The 25,683-nt window shown below is 52.2% G+C and overlaps 8 protein-coding genes across 8 annotated transcripts; 5 read left to right on the top strand and 3 right to left on the bottom strand.

The window, feature by feature from the left end:
• Window positions 1-808: 808 nt before the first annotated feature.
• Window positions 809-9,622, top strand: K452DRAFT_255050 (uncharacterized protein). Its single transcript, XM_033538344.1, has 6 exons — window positions 809-3,659; window positions 3,714-4,126; window positions 4,176-4,665; window positions 4,717-8,795; window positions 8,872-9,039; window positions 9,157-9,622. The coding sequence occupies exons 1-6, from the start codon at window positions 1,016-1,018 to the stop codon at window positions 9,193-9,195; spliced, it is 7,833 nt and encodes a 2,610-aa protein (XP_033394726.1). The 5' UTR covers window positions 809-1,015; the 3' UTR covers window positions 9,196-9,622.
• Window positions 9,623-9,911: 289 nt separating this feature from the next.
• K452DRAFT_290105 (uncharacterized protein) lies at window positions 9,912-11,277 on the bottom strand. Its single transcript, XM_033540943.1, has 2 exons — window positions 10,896-11,277; window positions 9,912-10,796 (listed from the first exon to the last, which is right to left on the bottom strand). Exons 1-2 carry the CDS (start codon window positions 10,902-10,904, stop codon window positions 10,068-10,070), a joined length of 738 nt encoding a protein of 245 aa, XP_033394725.1. The 5' UTR covers window positions 10,905-11,277; the 3' UTR covers window positions 9,912-10,067.
• Window positions 10,888-12,193, top strand: K452DRAFT_79475 (uncharacterized protein). The gene is made up of 2 exons (XM_033547154.1): window positions 10,888-11,773; window positions 12,051-12,193. Exon 1 carries the CDS (start codon window positions 11,062-11,064, stop codon window positions 11,728-11,730), a length of 669 nt encoding a protein of 222 aa, XP_033394724.1. The 5' UTR covers window positions 10,888-11,061; the 3' UTR covers window positions 11,731-11,773; window positions 12,051-12,193.
• Window positions 12,194-12,603: 410 nt separating this feature from the next.
• K452DRAFT_310970 (uncharacterized protein) lies at window positions 12,604-16,407 on the top strand (the record flags this gene model as incomplete). The annotated part of the gene is made up of 4 exons (XM_033543377.1): window positions 12,604-12,733; window positions 12,792-13,293; window positions 13,353-14,711; window positions 14,805-16,407. The coding sequence occupies 4 exons, from the start codon at window positions 12,604-12,606 to the stop codon at window positions 16,405-16,407; spliced, it is 3,594 nt and encodes a 1,197-aa protein (XP_033394723.1).
• A 901-nt stretch (window positions 16,408-17,308) lies between these two features.
• Window positions 17,309-18,772, top strand: K452DRAFT_275951 (uncharacterized protein; the record flags this gene model as incomplete). The annotated part of the gene is made up of 5 exons (XM_033539260.1): window positions 17,309-17,418; window positions 17,494-17,776; window positions 17,833-18,016; window positions 18,093-18,352; window positions 18,431-18,772. The coding sequence occupies 5 exons, from the start codon at window positions 17,309-17,311 to the stop codon at window positions 18,770-18,772; spliced, it is 1,179 nt and encodes a 392-aa protein (XP_033394722.1).
• Window positions 18,773-19,177: 405 nt separating this feature from the next.
• K452DRAFT_300590 (uncharacterized protein) lies at window positions 19,178-20,385 on the bottom strand (the record flags this gene model as incomplete). Its single annotated transcript, XM_033542346.1, has 4 exons — window positions 19,178-19,267; window positions 19,330-20,055; window positions 20,132-20,230; window positions 20,293-20,385. 4 exons carry the CDS (start codon window positions 20,383-20,385, stop codon window positions 19,178-19,180), a joined length of 1,008 nt encoding a protein of 335 aa, XP_033394721.1.
• A 592-nt stretch (window positions 20,386-20,977) lies between these two features.
• Window positions 20,978-21,858, bottom strand: K452DRAFT_320650 (uncharacterized protein; the record flags this gene model as incomplete). Its single annotated transcript, XM_033544342.1, has 2 exons — window positions 20,978-21,743; window positions 21,800-21,858. The coding sequence occupies 2 exons, from the start codon at window positions 21,856-21,858 to the stop codon at window positions 21,035-21,037; spliced, it is 768 nt and encodes a 255-aa protein (XP_033394720.1). The 3' UTR covers window positions 20,978-21,034.
• A 226-nt stretch (window positions 21,859-22,084) lies between these two features.
• On the top strand, window positions 22,085-24,909 carry K452DRAFT_233226 (uncharacterized protein; the record flags this gene model as incomplete). The annotated part of the gene is made up of 4 exons (XM_033537289.1): window positions 22,085-22,215; window positions 22,494-23,479; window positions 23,580-23,640; window positions 23,694-24,909. The coding sequence occupies 4 exons, from the start codon at window positions 22,085-22,087 to the stop codon at window positions 24,907-24,909; spliced, it is 2,394 nt and encodes a 797-aa protein (XP_033394719.1).
• Between the last annotated feature and the right edge of the window lie 774 nt (window positions 24,910-25,683).

Below are 25,683 nucleotides of genomic sequence, written 5' to 3'. Positions count from 1 at the left end.
CTGGAGGGAGCTCTACTTATCAGCGCGTCAGAGCTCGGAGCCCGATAGGGCAGGCTTGGCGAGACCAGCCACCCCAAGTGGGTCATCTGTCATGGTAGGCAACCATGATCACGCGGAGAGAGCGGCGGGGCCGATCCTGCCCTTTTGATAAGCTCTGTACCTGCGCATCCACGGGGGAGCTGTCTATGACATGCACAGGCAGGCCGCAGCATGTCCCGTCCACCGTCGCCGCGCCAGTTCCTTCCTGCCTGGGCCGCCCGACCACAAGCCCCTTGGACCGACGCAATACGACGACTGAAAGAGAGCTGCATAGAGACGATCACAACGAGAGGCGGACCCTTGGCCGTGCATCCCGGCATATTACTGGCATACTGCGATGGTTGGGGAGAGCAAAACATTCGAGGCAGCCAACAGCAGCTTCAGGCAGGCAGGCAGAAGACAAGCCCCAATGTCGGCACGCTAGAACAGGGAACACGGCTTGAGCTATCTCCAGGAAACCCTGGGAAAGGTGGAGGGAAGTCCGAAGTCGACCGAGGCTGGTACGCTGGGACTGGGAGCGGCGCGTTGTGGCTGCGTTGCCCTTTCCAGACGCAGAGCTCGGTGACTCGACCGCGGAAGTAACTACCTAGGTACTCTCTACCTACCTAGGTACCTAGGCTCATCGCTCCAGTTGCCGTGCAAGAACAAGAACAAGAATCAAACGTGCCTTCTGTTAGGTGGTGTCTTATCGATACCACACCCATGATGCTGTAAGCCGCAACGGCAGGCGCGCATGACTCGCCGCCTACACCTGAGCCTAGCGCGGTTTCGGGGCACAACACTGCCCGTAGGTTACGCCGCAGCCTCGAGGGCCGCAACCACCGATTCCACGACGGCCATCGCTTTCAGATGAGAGGCTCACTTCATCAAGCCTGCCCTGACTCCTCACCTTTGCCGGACCCGCGCCGCTGGGTGAAATGCCAGCCCTGCTTCGCATGTACCATTCCCTCGAATCCCACCGGAGGCACCGCACAACATGGATGATCCCACGCTCCGCCGAAGCTCCCCTTCCGTCGCCTCCTCGACCCTGAGGGCCGACAGCCCCGTGCTTAAGGAGCTCTATGCGCTCATTGGCGACCTGGTCGATGCTCTGCCGCAGAGTCCCACGCCCACCAACGCCGACGCCATACAAACTCAGTGCAATTGCCTTCGTCGAATACGCCAGCTCCTCATAGATTCCGCCGATTCCCGCCAGGCGAAAGATGCCTTCCGCCAAGCCAGGGGCTTCCATGTCTTAATAGATACGCTGCGCTCGGTGTCCGGCTTTTACGACCCCACGAATTTCTCCAAAGACGACCGGACTGAGTTCTTCGAGTTGCTCAAGACCGTCCTCGCAGTGCTCTCCGAGGCTCTAGATGGCCATGCCGGAAATCGCAGGTACTTTTTGCGGAAGGTGGACGAAAATGGGTGGAGGGCATTGGAACAAGCTCTTGCTAGTACCGGCGTGGGGGGCGGTGACCAGGATAACAGCGCCTTTGATGATGCGGGGCAGGAGCAGCTCTTCGGATGCTTGGTTGCATTTGCTTTGGGCGAGGAAAACATGACGCGGGTCTTCCGTGATATTACCAGTATACCGGAGAAGGCCACAAAGGAGGATTCGCGCCAGGAAGACAGCTGTGCTGTTGAAGATCGCAGCAAGGACGCAATTACAACAGGCCGGCCCGCAGAGGATGTCCAAATTGACATACTGCGCAAGCATCTGAATGGCTTCTTCAGTGGGAACGAAGTTCTGCAGAATCCTGAGATTCTTCCTACAGTCATCAACATGTGGCTGATGCTATTCAGGGAGGGAATAACTGGTTCCCGATCACCGCCTCTTACGCAGGCAGTACTGTTAGTATGGAACAACATCATCAGTATGTCTGCACACAACAGACTGGCCGCTCACAGTACAGCTGTTCTCCAAACAATGCTGCCTTTGCTCTTCGATGGAGGAGAACAATCACCGGAGAGAAGCATTCTTCAGACACTCGCTGAAAAATTGATTGCTTATGGTATCAACGAGCTTGAGGACGCCCGCTATCTCCTTCGTTTGGCAGCTGAATCCGAAGATGCCGCCAATTTCGTCCTGAAAGGCATCAAATCATCGCGGCAGCCTCCATTCATACAACTTGATATGTCATTACACGGATACAGTTCGGTAGAGCTGCGAGACCTTGGAAGAACGTTCCCACCCACCACGCCAAATAGTGGTTATACTATCAGCTGTTGGCTGCGTGTGGATAAGTTTGATGAGGACCATCATACTACAATTTTCGGGGCATACGACTCGAGTCAGACATGCTTTGTCCTTGTCTACCTGGAAAAGGGATCGCATAACTTGATATTACAGACGTCTATGACGGCATCTAGACCTAGCGTCCGTTTCAAGTCCACTGCTTTCAAAGAAGGAGTTTGGTATCATGTCGCCATAGTGCACCGACGGCCAAAGGTAGTCGGCCTCAGCGTCGCAAATCTTTTCGTCAATGGCGAATTCGCTGAGCAAGTCAAATGCTCTTTCCCTTCGAATCCTCCAGTTTTCAACAACAGCGCAGATACTTTTGCTTCGTTCTCGTCTGCAATCATCAAGCATACCCCTATCGAGGCCTTTCTTGGTACCCCACAGACCTTCGCATCCCGGCTTGGAAGGAACATCATTTCAACAAAGCTGTCATTGGCCTCGTTCCATTTGTTTCGAGATATTCTATCGGATGAGCTGGTTGCCGTGCATCATAAACTCGGTCCACGGTACAGCGGCAATTTCCAGGATTGTCTGGGGTCTTTCTTGACCTATCACGCCTCTGCAGAGCTGAATTTGTACAACGAGCTTCTACATCCAGGTAAGGAAGAAAGATCGGAGATTTTATCAGCAATGCGTCACAAAGCAGGCGACATCCTTCCGGAAAGTAAAATCTTGTTCGGTATCTCTCCAACATCTGTGATGGACGATGACGACCGCAATCACATCGACGAGTCGGAATTGACCAAGTCTCTTTCCAAAGATGCAGCAAAGAACCTGCGCTACTACACACGAGCTGGCGGGAATGCGATTGCTATCAACGCAGCCGTTCCCTCCATTAACGGTGCCCTCTGTCAAGCCAATGGCGTTGCAATTCTCACCGGAAACCCTACAGTGGTTGTGCCGCAGTCCTTTGACGACGCAATCTGGAGAGTTGGTGGTTGCGCTGCCGTAGGTCTCAAGCTTGTTGAGCTTGCCCAGACCAGAGCCGCTTTGGTGGCAGCTGTACAGATTATCTTTGAATCTGTCCAAGACAACTGGAGAAACAGTGAAGCCATGGAAAGAGAACATGGATTTGCTGTCTTGACTGGCTTGCTCCGTGACAAAATGGGCTTGGGATCAGTCTTTGCGAAATCAACAACAGGGCCCATCAATGATCCGGATCTCGAGACGCTATCTTACGAACTTTTACAAATTGTCTTGCGCTTTGTGGGTTACCACGAGGTCAGGCCCCAGGAGTCGAAGATAATCAACCCTCTCGCTTACAGGGCGCTTCTAATCGATTTCGATTTATGGAGAAAATGCTCGACAGACACACAAACCCTTTACTACCGTCAGTTTGAAGTTTTCGCAAAAGACAGTAAATATCATGTTTTCAACGCAAAACGGCTCACGAGAATGCGTAAGTTGGTCTTTATACACGAGGTATGAGCAAACAAATTAACAGCGACGTCAGGCATCATCAAAAGATTACTCGACGCCCTCAAAGGAGAATCTTTCACATATGAGGTGTTTCCACACTTTATCAACGCATTCAAAGCCTTGTTAAAATGCAGCGTTTCGTCTGATATTCTTCGTTCAACCGCTCTTTTCATCACCTATGCTCTTCAAGAAGGCCGCACTCTTGCTACTAGGCCATTGCGCTCCAGCAGCAGTGTCCAGCAGATGCGACAAGACTCCACCCCCCCACTCATCACACGTTCCCGCGCCCCGTCTCTGCGTCCCGCAAGTCCCAATTTGTTCGCTCAAGCTGGAAAGCTTCCGCGTCAAGATTTGGCTGTCAAGGTTTTGGAAGCATACGCAACGTTCCTTTGTGACGACGCCAGCTCCACGGAAATCAAGCGCTTCGCCAAAACTGTTACGAACAAGGTACGGGTACACCTCAGTCTATGCATTGAAATTCTGACTGTGTTTTCAGTGGCTTGTGTATCTCTTCGCCGAAAACGAACCGCGGGTTATTGTACCGACGCTCAAAATTCTTGCCCGCCTCCTAGTGGTTCAAGGTCCGCACTTTGTTAAGAAATTCGCTCGAGAAGGAGGATTCATCAACCTCAAACATCGATTAAAAGCATGGTGGAACGTCCCCCAAATTTGGACCATATGCTTCGCCATCTTATTCGGGGCGGATGTTGGCAAGATAAATTTTGAGCGTGACTTTGACCTTTATAATTTGACCGATGCATTCGGGGGTCAAGGCCAAGTCAACGTCATCTATCCGGATGTTTTTCCGGTTATGGTGACCATGCTGGAGACTGGTCTCAGAACTATTGTTCAGCAACAAGAATCGGTAGATAGTCCCCGCGCAAGCAAAGGTGAAAACGGTGCGGAGTCAAAGGAGGCTAGGTCCTTAACGCCAAACATTGGCAGAAAGAGATCAATGTCCTTGGAGAGCGAGCTTGCTTCAAGAGGTAAGAAAATGAAATCCATTCAGGGTTCAAGTCTAACATGGTCCCAAATAGCAGAACCAAAGAAGCAGCCATCACGGGAGAGACTTGCAGATTATGCGGCAGTCCTCAACAGTGCCATCCAATTCTGTGCCGACCTGCACATGAAATCTGCGCACTTCCGGGATTTCGAGGTTGTTTCGAACTATGCACAGGAGCTTCTCTTCGTCCTGTATCCGGTAATCGTTACATCTGACAGCGTCTCTGCAGAGACTGAGTTGCACTCACGGGGTTCTGGCCTCACTTTCGAGGGACAAGACGTGCTAATCAACCCGCACTCATCATCCGGTGACCAAAGACCCTCTATTGTGCGCACGACACCTGTTGAAGCGCCTCGCAGTCCGACAACAAAGAAGGCCACACCATTACGTCGGGGTTCCTCATTCGTACTGATAAGTTCTGATAAAGCCAAGTATCCTGCTGCTGCCGCTCGACTGCATACCATCATGTCGCCTAAGAAAGCCACAAAGGTAGAACTGAAGGTCGGTAATGCTGTTGTCGAGGCTTTATTAGAGCTCGTCATAGGCGTTTTTCTCGATCAGCTCCTTTACAGGAAAGACTTCACAGGTTTCGGACTCTTCTTGAAAGTACCTCCGGGCTTCCAAGAGCACCAAGCATACTTTGAGTCCTATGTGCTTCTGCACGCCATGACAGCGGCTACAAATGAGTTGCGACTTCACCAAGATCTGCTTGCTGAGCCAAGAGTACTTACTAACCTCGCGCGTTATGTCCTGCATATGGCTGAGGCTGTCTTTGAAGGCTGGTTTATGAATGGAGCTGAGGCTTTGCTTGATTTTATCGGCACAGTTCTGGACCACCTACATCGTCCAGATATTGCTCAGCTGAAGAGCGTGAGACTCTGCACACAGGCCATATCAACCATTCGTACCGTGTTTTTCCGCGTTGCGCTGCTCCGCTTATCTGAGTTAGACGAGCCGGACACTGAATTGGAAGCCGCAATGTTTCTACAGAAAATGGCCTACTGGCAGACCATCATCCTGTCACCAGAAAATCTGGAAGGCAACTACCTTCGTCTTGTTTGTTATCTACTCTACAACAAGCTCATCTCTTCGGATCAACGAGTTCGATCAGCTGCTGCAGACTTTTGGCGCCTAATGCTCGTACAGAAGCCCGAGGAGACGTCTCTTATCCTCAATCCGTCTAGCACCAGCAGTCACCGAAAGCTTTTCACAGACTTTATGAGGCTGACAGAACTGGATAATGAAGCTTTCCTTGAATGGGTTACCGAACATCGCGGCGAGCTTGATTACTTCTTTTTCGGCGCCATGTCAAAATCTTGGGAGGATTTTGTCACCGAAGAAAATCGCAAAACTGAAGACAGCGCCAAGAATCGGGTCAATAAGAGGAGAGAAAGACTGAAGCAATGGCACTCCGATGAATCCACGGCAGACAACACATGGCACCGCCACGAAATCTCTACCACGCATTGGAGAGCCAACATCTTCGCTGCCGAGCGTTTGAAGCATCAAAGGTCCCTTCAAGACCAGCAAGACAATTTGGCCTTCCTTGCAGCAACATTGGAAAAACTTGACCACACCCTGCGCGAGCCTTGCGCCCTCTTCAGCTCTAACGTTACCAGAAAATGGCAACTTGATGAGACTGAGGGGCGGAACCGCATGAGATTGCGAATCTTGCCCGACAACTCCACTGGCCAGCAGGACTATCAACCGAAACGAAAAGACTCTGAGACTGCGTCAAAGCTCAAAGTCTTCACAAATGTTCCACAGGCTCCGTCTCCGATGTCCGGTAATGCCACTCCATCATCAGCACACCCAGATGGCAGGAATCGTTCTGTCAGCCAGTCGTCTGTAACATCAAACGGCGATGACGACTTTGAAATGGTTGCCGACCCCAACGAGGGTGAAGACGGCTTCGAGGACAAGAACCGAAAAGTAATGCGCTCGCTACAGCAAGGCGATCAGGTGCAACATGTCTTCAACGTCTCCCGTATTGTTGGTCTGGAAGCTTGTGAAGGTCTGCTCATTCTGGGGAAAGATTCACTTTACCTCCTGGACAACTTCTTCCAAAGGTCTGACGGAGAAATCATCCGCGTCTGGCAAGCGCCTCCAGAAGAGCGTGACACGTATGTGCAGATGATCTCTGGCAAGAAGGCTACAGAACGGAGACCACAGGCCGCAGACGGTGAACAGACAACGCGGCACTGGCAATGGGCTGAAGTGATCAGTATCTCGAAAAGACGTTTCCTGTTCCGCGACGTTGCTATCGAGATCTTCTTCACGGACGGGCGAAGCTATCTCCTCACGGCAATAGCACCAAGGCTGCGAAATGAGCTGCATGCGAAGCTTTTGTCTAGAGCACCTCATGTCAGCAGTCCGTCGGCGGCTCTGCAATCAGAAGATGCTTGGCGGCTAGAGTCTTTACGTACTCCGGAAGAGGCACAACCAACCCTGGGGTCGAAGTGGGCAAGTGTCTTCAACACCATGACCTCTAATCCTGCGACCAAGAGGTGGATGAAAGGCGAAATCTCCAACTTCCACTACCTCATGCTTGTGAACACCATGGCCGGCAGGACGTTCAATGACCTCACGCAGTATCCAGTATTCCCGTGGGTGCTGGCCGACTACACTAGCGAAGAGTTGGACCTCGATAATCCCAAGACTTTCAGGGATCTATCAAAGCCCATGGGTGCTCAGTCACTCTCGCGAGAGGCCGAGTTCAAGGACCGCTATCAGACCTTCGCTGAAATGAGCGATGGTACGAGCCCGGCTTTCCATTACGGCACTCACTACTCATCTGCCATGATTGTTACTTCTTATCTCATCCGTCTGCAGCCATTTGTCCAGTCATATCTCCTGCTTCAGGGTGGCAATTTCGACCATGCCGACCGGTTGTTCGACTCCATCGAGAAGGCCTGGAACTCAGCATCAAAGGACAACATGACCGATGTTCGCGAGTTGATTCCAGAGTTTTACTACCTCCCGGAGTTCCTGAAGAATATGAACGGCTACAATTTCGGCACAAAGCAAGGGTCGGGCGAAAAGATTAACGACGTTGTCCTTCCTCCCTGGGCGAAGGGCGATCCGGAAATTTTTGTTACGAAGCACCGGGAGGCTTTGGAAAGCCCGTACGTCACCCAGCACCTCCACCAATGGATCGACCTCGTGTTTGGGTACAAGCAGCAGGGTGAGGCGGCAATTGAGGCCACTAATGTTTTCCATTATTTGTCCTATCACGGAGCCAAGGACGTTGATAACATCGAGGACCCTGTTGAGCGTCTTGCCACGATTGGAATTATTCACAACTTTGGCCAGACACCTCATCAGGTGTTCCAGAAATCTCACCCGGCCCGCGGCGAAACGTCTAAACACAAGAAGCTTGACAACTCGGCGGAGGGATTGACGCGCCTACCGTTCACTCTTCTCGACTCCCGTGATCGCGTGGCAGCCTTGACGTACAACACTAAGCAGGACCGTATCCTTTGCTCGGCCGCCTTCAGGCTCAACATCCCACCGACCTACGAAAGGTACATGGAATGGGGTTTCACAGATGGCAGCGTCCGATTCTATGGTACGGACAACAAAAAACTGATCGGCCTCTGGGAGCACCTCCACCAAGGCCAGATCTCCTGTGCCACGTTTGTTGACAGCAAGACCTTGATCACTGCTGGCACAGACTGCACGGTCTCGGTGTGGAACCTCGTCTCCACTTCCAAGTCGATTGACCTTATCCCCAAGGTCTGCTTCTTTGGTCACCGGAAGCCAGTCACTGTGCTAGCGACATCTCGAGCGTTCAGTACATTCCTCTCGGCGTCAGCAGATGGGTCCGTCTTCCTGTGGGATCTCAATAGGTCAGAGTTCGTACGCAGGATTGACGCCGGCCCTGAACCCGTACGATGTGCGCGTATCAACAATGTCAACGGCCATGTCTTGCTCTGCGCAAGGTCGAGATTGATGCTGTTCACACTGAACGGGCGCCTTTTGGTCAACCAGGAGGTTTGCGACACCAGTGACGCGGAGGACGTCATCCATTCATGTGCTTTCTACGAGGGCGTTGGTAACGAATGGCTGGAGCGTGAACTAATCTTCACCGGACACCGCAAGGGTGTTGTCAACGTAAGTTTCCCCTTCCCCGGCAAACCCACTGCCTGTAGGGCGAGTCAAAAATTTTGCTAACACAACCCTATTGCAGATCTGGAACAAGGCTCTCACATCATCCGGCGAATGGCGACTCGACCTCGTCAAACGCCTCAACCACATCGACAGCAACCGCGAGGACGGCAGCAACATCCCCACGGCTATTACATACATCCTTCCCTTAGCACAGACGGTGTACACAGGCGACGACGACGGCAAAGTTGTAAGTCTCTCCCACAAAAACTCCCAGCGGACAAGATCTTTCCTTCAAGCACGCTCGGGGGAACCCGCTCTTCCACAACACGAAATACTACGGACAACAACTAACAGACGTCTGCAGTACGAGTGGGATTGCGTACAGCGGCATAGCGGATCATAGGAGGGCAGGTGGGTAGAGGCGAGCAGCTGAGATAAAAGAGCATTTCAGGGCGCAGGCATGCTAGAACGATGTTGTTGGGGGAGCATGAGCATGAAGGGGTGTTGTTGGCTGTTGAGATTTTTTTGTCGTTTTTGTTTCCTTTCTTTGGCGCGCGGGAGGAATCGTTGTTGTTGGGGCAGAGTCAGTCAGTCAGTCAGTCGGCCGGTATCTGCTATAGCGGGTTTCGTGGTAGGAATATTACTTCTGTCTGATGCATGGTTTGGGCTGTGTGTTCTTGGGTGGATTGTTTGTGAGATCTTGGTATGCTGCCAGGCGGTGACGTGGCATTGTGTCCTCTGCCTTTCGCCATGCCGACACTTATCCTTGAAGGATTCTTTACTGAAGCTTTAGGCGTGCTCTACGCGGTGCAGCTATGCCATTGTGGGTGGTTTACGCGGTTACTGCAAGCAGGTTTTAATCATATAAAACCTTGTGGGGAATACTGGCGAACATTTTTTAGGAGTTTCCTTTTGGTTTAATGGTGGTGAATAAGAACAGAGGATGGGTAAGGTATAGTTGAACTGGCACGTGACACGATGGAGTAGGCGACTAGCTTTTGGGAACCTGCCAATGTTAGCCAACCCAAAGGTCGCCTGCTGCGTGCCACATGCATTCCATGCAAGTATATCAAGCTACTCAACGGCGCAAGACGTTGGAAGCTCTTTTAAATCCTTTAATGGCAATAGACAAGGAAATTTTTGGGAGTATATTCCTGAGTATCATCGTTGCTAATTTCCAAATGGGGGCATATCACTCGTCTAGGCAAGCTCTTCGCTCTAGATCGCACCAACACCTTCCTCCTTTTCCAACAACAAGGCCCAAACGCCTCGGCACTACGAGCTCTCGACCTTCTTCAGGCAGTCGAAGAACTCGTTCCAGTGGTACATGATGACAATGGCACCACACTCCTCCTTCAGCATCTTGGCCATCCTCTGCTGCTCCTCCTCATCCTCGTACGGGCCAACGTAGCCAATAAGCGGGATCTTTGCGTTCTTGGCGGCGGTGGCGCCGCTCTTGCTGTCCTCAACAGCGACACACTCGCCGGGCTGGACGCCGATCTCCTTGCACGCATGCAAGTAGATAGCGGGGTCGGGCTTCGAGGTGGGCTTGGGCAACGAGGTAGCGGCGCTGTAGACGTGCTCGTGGGGGAAGAACTGGTCCATGCCGACCTTGCGGATGGAGGCCTGGACACGGGAAAGAGCAGACGAAGACACGACGGCGAGGCCGTAGTTCTTGTCCTTGTGCAGCTTCTCGATGACGGGGATGGCGCCGTCGCACGGCCGCGCCTCCTTCTCCAGCGTCTCGACCACCTTGCCCAGCTCGCGGTCGACGTACGTCTGGAACTCGTCCTCGCCCATGGTGAAGCCGTACTTCTTCTGCAGCGACACCATCATGCCCCGGAAGTTCTGGCCCACAAAGTCCTTCAGCAGCGCCGGCCCCGTGTACCGGTCCGAGATGTTGTTCTTCTCGAGGATCTCGTTGGCCAGCTCGGCGCACGCCTTGAAGGCCAGCTCTTCCGACAGCACCAGCGTGTTGTCGCAGTCGAAGAGGATCTCCTTGATCTGGGCCACGCGCGAGATCGGTCAGCATGCCTTGCCTAGGTAGCCTGGTCTCCTTCTCCGGCCTGTCGCCGGCAAAGGGCGGGGGGGTCGCGCGCTCACCTGGGGCATTTTGGCGGTGTTGAGTCTGGCGCGGAGGGGAATCTTGAAGAGAAGTTGCGGGAGAAGAGAGGAGAGAGACTGGGGATAACAATAGGTAGAGAATACGTGGAAGTGGGCTGAGCGGGGATCGTGATCGTGAGAGAAGACAAAACCAAGCCCGAGACTTATGACGAAAGCGGGGAAGCGATCGAGTCAGTCAGCGCGCGGGAAAAGCTCGGAGCGTGGAGGAGATGCACAACAACCCAGGGAGTTGTGGAGAAGAAGAAGAAGGGGAATGAGAAAGAAAAAAATAAAAAAGCAACGATACAGACAGAAGGGCGATCTTTATAAGGGCGCCGCCGTTCCTGAGAGGCGGCGCAACCCAAGGGCGGTTAAAGTTTCGACGCCCGCCGCCGTTGCACCTGACGAGCTCTCGCGGATTCCCACAGCACGTTGGGCCGTTGGCCGGCCAATGTGTGGTAAACCAACGGGTGGGGTTGGGCACCGGGGCCAGGCACACTCGCACACACCGAACTCGATCGAGCCTAGTAGAATCGCGCGTCGACGACACATGCTTTCCCTCCAAGCCGCAAACGATCACTCTTTCTGCACACTTCCGCCGCCATCAGGGTCTACATACCCGTCGTGCGGCTATTGGCATGGTGCCACGGCCTACGCGCGCAGCTCTCCGCCTTGCTACTGGTCCGGGCCTTGTTGGTGCCTGTGCGAAGAGTATGCTTTGGTTCATTCTTCCGCTGCCCGAGTAACGAACGCTCCAGTCGCCGCTTGTCGTTGTTGCACGTACTCTGGCTGCTTTGGTCAGAGGCTGCGGAGCTTGTTCGTGACTGCTGCCTGAGGCTTGCAGGTGACGTGAGTGGTTATAAATTCCTGGGCTTTCGGTAAGCGATAGATTTCCATCGGATAGAAATTCCTTTGAACCCTATAAAGGTATTTTTTAGTCGCAGTAAGAGAAGGAGACAATGCTGTTTTAGTAAATGATTCTAGCTAGCTCGGCGCAGGATGGTTTCACCAGCTCACGTGATATATATCGTGGGTGCCTAGGCGTTCTCGCGGAGGTGCGTAGAGTATTTTTTAGAGCTGTGTTGATAGCTAATAAGTTAGTAGCAGGTGCGGGCTTATTTTCTACTTGATAGAGCAAGCTGAGAAAAGATTCAGAGGCGAGAAAAGTCTTGCACGAGTTCATGTCCCTAATTATGGGTCACGCGACGATATTCTGCCAGGTTCTATCTACACTTGCTGATATGGAGAGGTTGGTGGAATTATCCCACGCCCACTAGCTCGGTCGAAACCTGTTCGTGTGGTCGCACAATGGCTGTCATCGTTCGTTTGGGCGTCAGGCAGGTCAGGCTGAATCGTAAGCAGAGAGATCCCATTGGAAGAAAGCAGTTTCAATCGGGGGTCAGGATCCGTTGTCGGACGCATGTTTGGCGAGGCAGAATTTCAAGGAGTGGCAAGACGCAGCCAGCCCGACGAAAAGTGAATGCATGGCTTGGGGCTGTGCAAAACTCTGTGCGATAAAGGGCGTCGTCCGCCATCGCGCTTCAAAGATCGAAGTGAGTTTTCAAATATTATCGTCCTTCAACCATTCTGTGATCATCCAGTCTTGCATTCGTACGCAAGTAATCTTGTTCATCAAGTTTAGCAGTCCGCCTTTTGAGATTGAGACTTTTACAATTCATCCAACAAACGTCATGCGACAACCTTCATGATGGGCCTTGGACGCCTTTTCAAGGATCTGACCGAGATACCTTCAAAGCTTCACGTAACTCCATTGTCTCGAAACAAAAATCGAAATAAAAATCATGAAGAAACAAACTTTGCACCAAGCGATATTGAACGTATATGTTTAAATTTTTACAACACTCCAGCTTATTTGGCTAACTTCATTGATACCAGCACCACTATCACCCAAAATAACACCTCTCCCCGGGAAACGTGGACACAATCCTATGACTGAACAGCCAGTCAGCCATCGTGCAACAATCACCGGAACGAACACCCGAAGCTACCTCCCAACAACGTACATGAACCTGGACAGAGAAACCACCGTTCACTTGAAAACAAAAGAGATCTGCGCCGTGGATTTCGATTATTGGTTCAACCAATTAAATCATTTTTCAAAGTATCACAACACTGAGGGTACAGGCACTAGCTTTGTTTACCCCTCAGGTTTCAGCGATAGCTCTGTCAGTTTTTCCAACGACATCTTGGAGGAAGCAACTACATCCTTCGGAAACCTCCTAATCAAAGATTCTGGTGCTCAGGGTTGGATAGGGCACGCATTGTCTCGTCATGGACCTGGAACAATCGAAAGGTGCCTTGAAAATGCACAGTTGAAATACTCGGATAAACTTTACTACAACGCAAGAAGACTTCAAATGAGTTTGCTTTATTCATCGTGAGTCGAAGCCAAATATGAGTATCATCTCCAAAGCCGGTGATTAACGGTGTCGACAGTTCGATAGTAGACGATATGTACTACCGCTTCGAGACAATGATTGGTGTTATGTGGCTCATGAGAAACTTCCGCTATAAGATTGCTCAAATATTCATTGCCAATGCTCGCACACGATCTGAGGAACCAAAAATCAAGCCTTGCTGCTTTCAAGAACTCGGCAGAAAACTCTTGTTGGTCATGAGATCGGGGCCACTTGACGAACAATCGGCTGGCATAACGGAATCCGTGGATCATAATGGATATGCCGACAAAAGCCATCTTGCAAATCCTGATGTCATTAAAGATTATCTCGTCTCTGAGATACGTTTCAAGGATATGGTTGCTGATTTACGACGGCGCTTCTTCTACGATGGTCAATCTCAGATGCAAAACATAGACCGTGTAGTTTGTCGTGGGCTGGCGAGCGATTCGAGCAATTGCCTAAGTTGTTCTGTCTCTGAGGGATCTCCCGATCCTTTCGAATCGACTAAAGAGACTGACGGAGCTCGCTTCAAATGCCATCACCGTACATCGTTCAGTGTCGACTGGGATCCCTTAAAGTTCATGGACTCTCAATATGGCTCGATCAGAACCTTACTTGGAAAAGTAGTAACTCTGACTGGATCTGCCATTTGCGCTCATGCAACCACTTGTCAGGACTACATCCGGACCGTCTGGCCCTCGAGTGGACCAATCCTGTTAGCCGCTTTAGAAGAGGCATTAAAAATGGCCAACAACAAGTCCGCACCCAAAACCCCGTACCATGCAACTGTCCGACAAGATGATGTTGAAGTTTATGTCAGGCTACCTTTGGATTCCTCACCTGATGGACTTCACCATCGTATGGTAACCGCTTGTGGATCAAAAGCAAGACTCGTTGAGATAGCTCAGCAATTTTGCTGGCTCGGAGCAGCGCTAGGAGCTTCTGGACCAGAGGAACAAATCCATTATGCCGAAAGTTCTATCGCCTACTTTGAACGTTCTTCAGTGTTTGCTATATGGTTCGATACAAAACCACTACGCCCGGATGAAAACTGTTGCTGGCTGCCGTTGTTCGGAAACGCTGTCATCGCAGCCGGATTCCCAATCCCTCCACGACAAGGTGAGATAGGGTTGGAAGTATCAGTAGATACCATTGCTGGCATATTGGGCATCCAACATGCTGTTGAGTACAATGGTGGTGTTGTCATGAAGGGGTTTTCCTCGCTCCTAGTTCCTGTCGCAAAGAACGATAGGACTATCCAGTGGCACCTCATAACTAATGAGAGCCCTGACATACGCCTATCATATCAAGATGGTCTTCGTCGTTGTAAAGATCGTCTTATGAGAGATGTGGTCGGATTGGATGCAATACGCACCACTCGAGCTATTGTTGGCTGGTGTAGCAGCGCAAGTATACTTCTCGGGAGTGAGACGGCCAGCTATGACAACATCGACTATTCCGGAGCTGATAATGCCGATCAACACTAAAGGATAAATTTTACTGGTGCAACCTTGGGATTCCAGCAATTTGGAGTAGGACAAGCCGATTTTGCCCTGGGAGCTAAGGATGGCAAATGCCACTTCCAGAGGAACGGGCCCTACAAGAACATCATCTCAGCGGCCGAGAAGACGCCTGTTGTCTTATACGACACATTTGAGCGAAGAGCTTGGCTTGTTCCCGCAGCAAATGTCATCCTCCATCTTGCACAGCACCGGCATTGGTTAGAACCATATGAGTTCCGTGGAAAGAGGGTCAAGCTCTTCTCAGCGACCACATCTCACGGATCTGCTCGTGAGATCCTATTACAAAATGCCAAAAATCAACTCTCAGATGATGAGGAATATACCTTCAAAGACTTAGTTCTGAACATATGGTCTTTGCTTGAGTTCCTTTTGGACCAAAACGTGCAAAGCGATTGCACACGAGGGGCACCGATCAGAGGCACCACTCGAGATGTCATTCAAGGTTTCGAATTCAAAGCCATTTCAGAGGAGCGATCGCCATTTCATCGGAAGCACGCATACATCCAGAAGTCCAGCAGCGGTTGGACAAACCTTGTCAGAGATATTGATGCTCTTGTACTCTTCGCCAGTGGGTTTGAGGACATTATCAGACCTACACCTGAAATTCGAGGACTTTGCCACTACTGGCAAAGTGTGCCAAAGTCTCGAGACTATCTTGCGGCCAGTGTCAAGTCACTGCAAGACCTCTACGATGTTGCTGGCTGTCGTTTGAGTAAGGAGTTCTTGACATATACCCACTTGCAGTGGCATCGAGGCAGCTCGATCTTGTTCGAGCCTTGCAAAACCCCAAACTCGTACCGTTGCTCATGCAACCGCTTGCAACAAATAGTAGGCCCAGTCAGCGTTGGAAGGGTTGTTCCACCAGGGCTGCTACAGGATGAAGGTGCAGTAATCTTCGGACGGGACGGAAACCTTCTCTCTGAATTGGCATTAGCCCAACAGCCATGCGAAACCACTCTATACAGTCAGCCAAATATCAGCCTCGGACCGGGGGAAACTTTTGGCATACCAGAAGAACCAGAAGAAGACCAATGTACAGTTTCTGATAGCGAGCCTTCGTCACCAGTGGCGGAAGGTAGTGAGGCTACTGCACCTCCTAGAGTATCACTCGTACTGGAAAACTCTCCAGTTGGACTCGAGAGAACCTTTCCTGATTGGGAACAAAGCAACTCTTCACAGAATTGGAATTCGACATTCAAAGACGAAAGCACTTCCGTAAATTCTGACATTAACGATCGGTATGGTTCAGAGCTGTACGAGAAGGGAAAGTGTCCTGTCTATAGGCTTCCTGAAACAGTCGACGACTCTACTACTGAGCAAGAACATACGGAGACAAAAGATATGCAATCGGCTGATAAGACGGAGGAGCATCAGCCGGGTATATTGCCTGAACCACCAGGATTGTCACAGCCGACGGAAAGACTGTTTCCTCAAACACCATCAGATTGTTCCGATACTTCCAGCGGGCCTGAAAAGGTTGGTTCTTTTGGGAAAATGTCTGGGTTCAGGCTCTCCATGACTGTAAAAGCAATAAAAACTCGAAGTCCTGAGAAGATGGTTGTGCGATAGGACATTGGAGATATTGATACAACGTTACCCTTCAATTCAAATTGAGTTTTTCCTCTCCTGCTATGCAAAGTTCATGTTCAGGATGCGATATCATTGGAAGGTAAGACAGCAAAACAGGATACTAGAGAGGTATCACAGAGAAAGATCTGCTTCTGACGCAGTTTTGCATTGTATCCGTAATGTCTCTCAGATTGGCCCAGTTCCCTGTGGTGGCCCTTTTATGCAGCCCCCAGCAGGAACAAAGTCTCTTTTTAGGCGCCACTCGCCACAGTGATACCAACACTGATCAAGCGTGCATTATCAAGCAGTATAATCAGCATTGGGTGCGTTGTTTATGCTGGAGGCGTGGATCTATTCATTCCTCAAGGCTGCCGAGGGCTATTTCCGTATATCCGAATTGGTAATCACAGCACGACGAAAGCCATCACTGAACAAAAGTAAGAAGACAAAGAGACACAGAATCACTTGTATTCTCGGAACATCTTTGAGAGGTCTGGTTGGTCAAACATTTAATCAACTGGTTCTGACTGGATAATGTTAATCCACATGCACATATAGGCTAGAGACCACTGCAAACTCAGCTCCACGACAAGCTGATATTAATTCGGTACCTCATGGGTTTGTTCACCTATAGCTACAGGTCTAGCTGTTTTTCAGTTTCAATGTCTTTCAATTCACAATAAACATCTGCCATCGGATATACAAGGTCGGCTATAATCCCGGCTTTCGGCCCACATATGACGAGTCAGCGGCACCGGTTTCGGCTGCTGATATCTCCTATTTCCGCGTCAAACTGTGTGTTTAAATGAGTGTCCAGATGCTACCAGACATCTATTTGCTTACCCGACCGCGAACCGACAAATTTCCTGTTCAGGCAGTTCGAACTTCCTAAGCGAGCATCATGTCTCTCTACGTCCCCGACACCGCCAAAGTTGCTTTCGTCAGCGGCGCCAATGGCATCTCTGGACATGCTATCGTGGAGCATTTGATTCGCACTCCCAAGTCGGAATGGTACAACCTCCTTTTCTAGATTGCTCGATATCTTGTACGCCCGAAGAATGATCGACTGATCTCCACAACCATTAGGCGCAAGATCGTCATCTCTTCTCGTCGGCAGTTGCCCAATTACTGGATCGATCCGCGCATCGAGTTCGTTGCGGTCGATTTCCTGGCGCCGCGCGAAGAGGTGGAAAATAAACTCAGGCCCGTCTGCACCGATGTTACACACGCCTACTATACGTCTTATGTGCACGATGACGACTTCAAGAAGCTCAAGGACAATAACGTTCCCTTATTCAAGAACTTCATCGACATCATTGATGAGGTTTGCCCAAAGCTCCAGCGTGTGTGCTTGCAAACAGGTGGAAAGGTAGGATACAATCCATACTGATCATCATTCTTAAGCTCATATATGTCGTTGTGCAGCATTATGGAGCCCACCTTGGACCGACGAAGGTGCCAATCGACGAAGAGATCCCCCGCTACGAAGACGGAGGCGAGAACTTCTACTACAACCAAGAAGACCACATGTTCTCAGTGCAAAAGCGGCGCAACCAGTGGTCGTACAACATCATCCGCCCCAACGGTATCATCGGCTTCACGCCGCACTGTAAGCCAAGGCCTGCACCAAACCCCCAAATGCAATCACGAAAGAAAAGACCTAACCACCTTTTTTACCTGCACAGCAAACGGCATGTCCGAAGCCCTAACCATCGCCCTCTACTTCCTCATCTGCTGCGAGCTCGGCGAGAGCGGCATGTTCCCCGGCAACCAATTCTTCTACGATTCCATCGACGACAGCTCCTACGCGCCCAGCATCGCGGATCTCAGCGTCTGGGCGACGACGCAAGAGCACTGCCGAGACGAGGCATTCAACCACTGCAACGGCGACGTCTTCGTGTGGCGCTTCTTCTGGCCGGAAATCGCGCGGTACTTCGGGCTTGAGGTAAGCTGCCCTGCTTGCGAGACTGATAGAGTATATGAAGAAGAAAGGTGGAACCGTGTTGCTGACGACCGAGTATAGGTGCCTGAGCCGAAGTTCGAGAAGACGAAGGAGCGCGCGCAGACGATGGCCAATGAGTTTGATATGGCTAAGTGGGCGGAAGGCAAGCGTCCCGTATGGGAGAAGATTGTGCAGAAGTATGGTGGTAAGGTCGAGGCGTTCGATTGGGGCACTTGGAATTTCTTCAATTGGGCAATGGGCAAGTCGTGGCTTACCATTGGCTCTGTAGCCAAGGCGAGGAAGATGGGCTGGTCCCGCATGGATAACACGTATGACTGCTGGATTGACACTTTTAGGTCGTTTGAGAACGCGGGTATCTTGCCGCGTGCTAGCCTTGTCAGGGAGGATGTAAAGACGGGTTAAGTGCTGCTACCAACTTGGAGTGGGTTGGTTGGCAGATTGGAACTTGTTGAACAATTTCTGTGATGCTTTCTGCTTAGAGTAGACCACACTCTTGTTTCATGGTACATCTTTTTAGAAAAACTTCAGTCAACACGAATTTTTGGGATGATGGCAACAGATGATAGAAAAGTATATGTAAAGTTACAAAAGACTAGTCTCCAATTATTGAGAAGATCTTACAGTTTAACATATTAATTTATATGAATATACAGTTCCCATCCGTTGACTCTACCCTTTGCCAGTCTATGCCGAAGACGGTCGTGGATAATACCAATGACTGACGCAGTCCTTCCGTTGGGAATTGAAGGGTTGGTATACCCTTCTATACCATGATGTATGAGATTCAGATCCTGTGGAGCCTTTGCATTACTTCCGCTGCTCTGGCACCTGCGTTTTCAGTGTACCCTGTTGAACTGCTTGCTTCAAGTTCTCCAGCACCAGAAGTTCCATATCGCGCTGTACACATCATACATTAGCGCTGCTCGATGAATCGTTCTAAAACAGGAGATAAGACTTACTTGCGTCTCTAGCGTCGCAGTACCGATATGTGGCAGTAGCACCACATTCTCGTTGTCCAGCAACCCGGGATGAATCTTTGGCTCCTCTTCATACACATCCAAGCCCGCACTCCACACCTTTCCATTGCCGAGAGCCTCGACCAGTGCCGCTTCATCCATGACCGGACCTCTTGCCGTGTTCACAATCACGACGCCGTCCTTCATCTTAGCAAACTCATCCTTGCCAATAATATGCCTCGTTTTCTCGCTCAAGCCAAGGTTCAAGCTGATAACGTCCGATGTCTTCAACAGGTCTTCGAAGGAGACATACTTGGCGCGGCCTGCCTGCGCCTCTGTCTCCTCATCCAGCCGCGACCGGTTGTGGTACTGCACACGCATGCCAAAGGCGGCAGCACGCACCGCGACCGCACGCCCAATTCCACCCATGCCCAGGATACCGAGCGTGAGGCAGCGAGGGTCGTGTCCGAGAGTGAAACGCGAGCCGCGCCACTGGCCCTGCCGAACTGCCGTGAAGGGGATCGTCACGCGCCGCAACGCGCCCAGCATCAGGAACAGCGCGACGTCAGCCGTGGCGTCATTAACGGCTGTGGGCGTGTTTGCAACGTTGATCCCGCGCGATGTACATGCTCCCACGTCGATATTGTCGTATCCGGCGCCGTTGTGGCATATGTATTTCAGGCTGCTGGGGAGTGCGGAGATGAGCCCGGCATTGAAGGGGCCGGTGTGCTGGAAGGCTTGTCAGTGGACGCTGGTGTACGGGCGAGAAGTGTTCCCGCCATTTTAAATGATGCTTTTAACGCACCTTTGTCGAATCGTTGCTGCGGTAAATGACCTGCACATTGTCGTACTTCCCGTTTTTGCAGTTGGACAGGAATTCATCTCTGGTCCCACTAGGAAATTCCTGTACTCGATCTCAGCATTTGCCAACCGATTGATTCCAGAGGAAGCCAGTCTTCACCATACCTGCAGTCCGATGAATGATCCGCATTCTTCCCATTCCTTGCGCGCGTGCGTGATGTCGCCGATGAGAAGCGCCTGTTTGCCGGAAGAGGACATGATAGCGATTAAAGACGAAATGTGGATTTGAAAGGGGTATCTGCGCTCGTGGCCGTGATTTTTCTGGGCGAGCCGTCCTTTTTAAAGTCCCGACGCGTTGGCGTAGTTCCCTTGCGGGGGTTCACGGCGGGAACTCAAGCGCGGGGCAAGGATGACGTCTGGTGGGGCGCCCCAAAGCCAAAGCCGAGCTCAAAGGCCGAAGCAAAACTGGCGCTCCCGTCTGACTTTCATTTGCCTCGCCCCACGGCCACTGGAGACCGAGTGATGCGTCTTTCGATGAGAATTTATTTTCCGGAGAAATTGGGAGCGATGCCACGGAGAACAATGTTTGGCCGGGAATGATTGCTGTGATCTTTTTCCCGATTAGGCAAGAGGGGTCATACTGAAATATGTGGACTGCCTCTCTGCCCCTGTGAATAAACTTTGCCCAGAGATCTTGATCTTCGTAATTCAGGGTCTGTCTCGTAGATGGCGAGGACGATCTCTAAAAAGTTCTTAGCATCAGATGTTTCTCTCTGTAGCCAATGTTCTCCAATCTGAACTCTTCCGGCAAAATCGGCGGGAATTATACGTGTAACCCTGTAGAGGAAGGAGGGTCTCTGATAGCTTTTTGGAAACCGATTACCGTATAAACCATAGCGTTCGTCTCCTACTTATGATTCAAACCGCCTGCAACAACCACACTTTGCCCTGTACAGTAGCCCGTTTTGCAGAACATTTCCACCGCATTTGCAACCTCATCAGGCGCACCCAGTCTGCCAACCGGGATCGTATCTACGATACCCGGTATAGTATCTGCGGTAGGGATCATTCCTGTATCCCCTATCATCGCCGGCGCAACATCATTAACCGTTATGCCGAACTCAGCCAAGCGGGTGCTCAGGTTCTTCATCATGCCCACTTGTCCGCCCTTGCTGGCAGCATAGTGTGCCCCGTTTACGCCTGCTCCGTAGGCCGCAATGCTAGAAATAAAGACAATGCGCCCCCAGTGTTGAGCCTTCATGTCCTCGACTGTGCCCTTGACAAGAAGGAAAGAGGCTCGCAGGTTCGTAGCGATTGTCAAGTCGAACTCATCTACAGGAATATCCCATATCTGTGGGTATCTTTTGCCTCGGCCGGCATTGCTGATCAATATAGATACTGGCTTGGAGTGTACTCGGCGGACATCATTGCAGAGAGATAGCGTAGCAGTTGCGTCGGACAAATCGCATTGATGCGTTGTGATGCGCAGGATTCCGCAGTCGTAGTCTTTACGGAGTTGAATTACGAGATCATCCACGGATTGCTTGTTGCTGGAGTAGGTAAGGGCGAGATCGCAACCGTAGGAGACCAATTTCCTGGCGCATGCGCCGCCAATACTGAGATTCAACTTAGGAACCGTCAAGATTGCTCGAGTTGTAAAGCGGAGGAATACCCTCCTGATGCTCCGGTAATCAAGGCCAGGCGGCCATTGAGTTCGTTGTCGGCTGGCATTGGCGGGGGCTTCGGTGTAGGAGAAGAGCAGGGAGGTTCTTTGCTTGTAAGCCGAGGAAGAAGAGAGAGAGAGAGATAATAGTGATAGTTGGGAAACTGTTTGCGGGGTACCCCGGCCAGGGTCTTCGGCTTTCGGCAACTCGAGCCCGTCTCCGCCTCATTTCCCGACTCTCGTGTTCGGCGTCTGCTCCTCCAGTCAATCACCCCACACCCAGCCAAAATGGACATGGCAGCGCCTCCACCGCAGCAGCCCGCCCAACCTGCATCGCCGACAAAGAGTGTTCCGGATGACCCAAAGAACAAGCGTGTCAACCAGGCATGTATCCTGTGCAGGAAGCGCAAGTCCAGGTGCCACCTGTGAGTGATCCCCGCACGTCGTCGCATTTCGGGGATTGATGGCGGGCGAGAGGGCAAAAGCCGATGCATTTTCATCAGACTTCATGTTTGCTTTTTGTTGTTTCATCTGTTTCGTCCCTGCATTTTTCTCTTAGCCGCGGTTAGACAAGAGAGACCGTTTACTTTCCTTGCTGCTTGTCTGCGCTGTGTTTCATCACTTAGTCTGACGTCGCACTTTTCGCGACGTGTTGGCGCATGTCGCACCATTACCATCACCACCCAGGCTAACCACCCAACAGCGACTATGAAAACGGCCGAGCCAAGCTCCCGTGCGCCCGTTGCAAGCGCGAGAGTCTCGAGTGTGTACTGGGTGGGTCAAACAGAGGTGGTAGGCGCGTGAGAAGGAAAACCCTTCCCGACAATGCACCCAGCAACATCGCCCCCAGTGGCAGCGCTCAAACGCCATCCGGGCCCTTTTCCTCTGTTGGCGTGGGCGGTGATAATGTTTCTTTCCATGGGCTTGGTAATATGGGTACGGCAACTGCCACTTCGCCGGTAGAGAGCCGTCTCAACTTCAGCGGTCTTGAACCCAGCAATGCACGCCCACACCCCGTGGAACCGGCACAGCAGACCGCAGGGTCCCCGTCGATGGAGTTTGCAAACTTGCAGAATCCTTCCGACGCGCTGGGGATTCTGGCCCGTGTCGCCGAAGAGGGAACACCGGCAAATGCGCAGCACCGGTCGAGCTTTGCACAGCCGGGTAACCCAGAACGGCTGCACACCTCGTACCGGCTGTTGGCAGAAGGCAAGCTCACATGGGGACAGGTATTTCAGCTGCTGCAACGCTACAAAACCTATTATCATCCATACTTCCCGCTGGTGCCGCCTCAAACGTTTGATACCACAAGGCTGTATGAAACGGCGCAGCGGGAACCACACCTACTCACGGCCATTTTGGTTATTGCATCGAAAGATCTCATTGAAGAAACCCACACATATGAGGTTTGTTCCGCACACATGAAAAGTTTGGTCGCCGATCTGGCTGCTGGCGGGCCTGGTGACGTTGAAGCCGTCGAGGCTTTGCTTCTGCTTGCGGAGTGGACCCCATATACGCAAAGGGCACACTCCGGAAAGGTAGGCAAAGGGGAGGAAGACCGTGAGGCATGGAACTCGAGTGGAGTAGCACTTCGGCTTGCCTATTATCTGGGGCTTGAGAAATACTCTTTCAAAGTTGATGATGATGGTAAAGATCCGCAATTTAGTAGGAAGCTGTTGGTGTGGACAGGTGAGTGCTTCACTCAAGCCCGCTGTTCTTCGCTCCTTATCCATATCTATTTTCTCTGCGATACTCCATAAGCAAACCACGTACTGATGTTGCTTTGCAGCGTGTTATATAGCTGACAGGCAAATATCTATCCGTATCGGCAAAGCATTTTGGTCAAGAGGGTAAGACACTTACCAAAACATATACCTCCTTTGAACATCCTAACAGTTTCCAGACCGGGCCCCTTGACCACCCTCCGACGAGAAAACTATCCGTCCTTGCTCCCCAAAAACCCGAATGACGAAGATTACGCCAGCATCTTCCAAGCCACGTTGGAATTGACATCGTTGTTTAGCAACGTACACGACGTGCTGTATTCCAATGTTGGAACCAGCTTCCGCTCGCATCTATCCGGAAGCTACATCAAATTCATCGACGACTTCCGCGCCGCAACATACGGCTGGAAAGCCGTTTGGGGCACACTGACGTGCTCGCCTCACCTCAAAGCCATGCTGCTGATGAGCTACGACTACCTGCGCTTATATGTCAACGCTTTTGCCTTCCAGGCCACCGTTCGACGCGTACAGGCATCGCTCAATACGTCCGAAAATCCCGCTTCCACAACCACGAGCCCCGCGTTCCCGCAGTCGCCATCCCGCGTCTTCTACAACAATGTCGGCGCGGTTGGCGATGCGCGCTTCATCTACGAAGGTCTCGACGCTGCCAAAGCAATTCTCACGACCGCCAACAACTTCGTCGACCCGGAGAAGGCTTTGCGCTTTATGCCATTGCGCTTCTACCTGTACCTCGTGTACGCGGGGGTGTTCCTGTTCCGTGCCAAGTGCGTGGGCGTCGTGGGCGCGGAGGAAGAGCGCGGCGTGCGCCGCATGGTAGGCGAGACGGTCGAGCGGCTACAGCGCAGCGCGGTCGGCGGCACGCACCTCGGATCGCGGTACAGTCAGCTACTGCGGCTGCTGTGGATGAAAGCCGACAGCAGCAGTATTGGTGGCGCGGCGCTCAGGGCTGGTGCTGCGGCCTCGCGCTCCGGCCGCGTCGGTGCGGCCTTCAACCCTGCCACGGCGCCTGTCTCGCACGCCACGCCTTCCGCCTCGTCTCAGGTCGGCAGCACCGGCGGTAGGGAATACGGCGTCCCTGATAACAGCAGCCCACTTGCTGGCGGTGGCCATAGCGGGAACGCCCCCGCGGGCGTAGAGCAGATCGGCGACTTTAGCTGGACAGATCTGAGCGCGGTCGGAGAGTTTGCAGTAAATGGGTACAATGGGCAGGGCCTGGACCAGGATGCGCTATGGGGCGGCTTCCTGCCGCTTGAGGTGGGCGGCGTGTGGGACGTTGGCCAGTTTGACATGAATGGAGGGGCGGGAAGCAGCGGGAGTGGTGGTAGCGGTGGCGGTAGCGGTGGTGCAGGCGAGGGGCTGGGTATGATGTTTTGATGTAGTGACGAGGATGAGCTGGTACGGATGCGGGCACGAACGCGAACTTACGGACGCCGTCCTGGAGCACGGGCATTAGTGCTGAGAAGCACAATTGGTGGGGGATGACATGGCATGTGAGACGCGTGCAGCTCACTAGGTAGGCAACGCCATCACCACCACCCGCACAGTAATGTAATGCGAACTACGCGCAGCTAGCCACTGCGCCCTGTTCTCCTGCTCCGGAAGCCGGAAGCCGGAAACCGGGAGCTGAGATCTGGGAAACCTACCCAACGCAGCATGTGAGCGCAACACATGCAGCAGAGAACGAGAGCCACGTATCCATGGTCCCAGTCGCGGCGGGGGAACGGCATTGTGGGAGGACGCGTGGGGTTAGGATGGGCAGGGCGACGCGCGCTGGCTGTACGCACGCAGCAAACAGCGCGGCAGCTAGGTATGTAGCGTAGCGCACACGAATGCACTCGTGCGTTCCACAGGTACATAGAGTACATACGTACAAGTGGGCTTCGCACGCATGCGCAAGCGTGCTTCTACGAGCGCGGCGAGGGGCAATAACAGCGGCGCGTGGGTACGCAACTGCTTGCGGAGAGGGCAGGTCGGCTGGGGCGTGGTGCGTGCCGGGGACGGGGCGTCCCGAGCTTGGAGACGTGAGGGGAGCCCGGGGTGGGAAGGATCGGCGGGGACCTGGTCGTCGTGCAGCAGCAGCAGCGCGGGGGCGGGCATGCACGTCATACCTAGCATGTATGGAGGGGCGGGCGCTGATGGTATGGGTAG

Source organism: Aplosporella prunicola (assembly GCF_010093885.1).
Source record: "Aplosporella prunicola CBS 121167 unplaced genomic scaffold K452scaffold_21, whole genome shotgun sequence".
NCBI lineage: Eukaryota > Fungi > Ascomycota > Dothideomycetes > Botryosphaeriales > Aplosporellaceae > Aplosporella > Aplosporella prunicola.
Note: the sequence above shows the minus strand (reverse complement) of the source record. Positions and strands in the feature narration are given on the sequence as shown.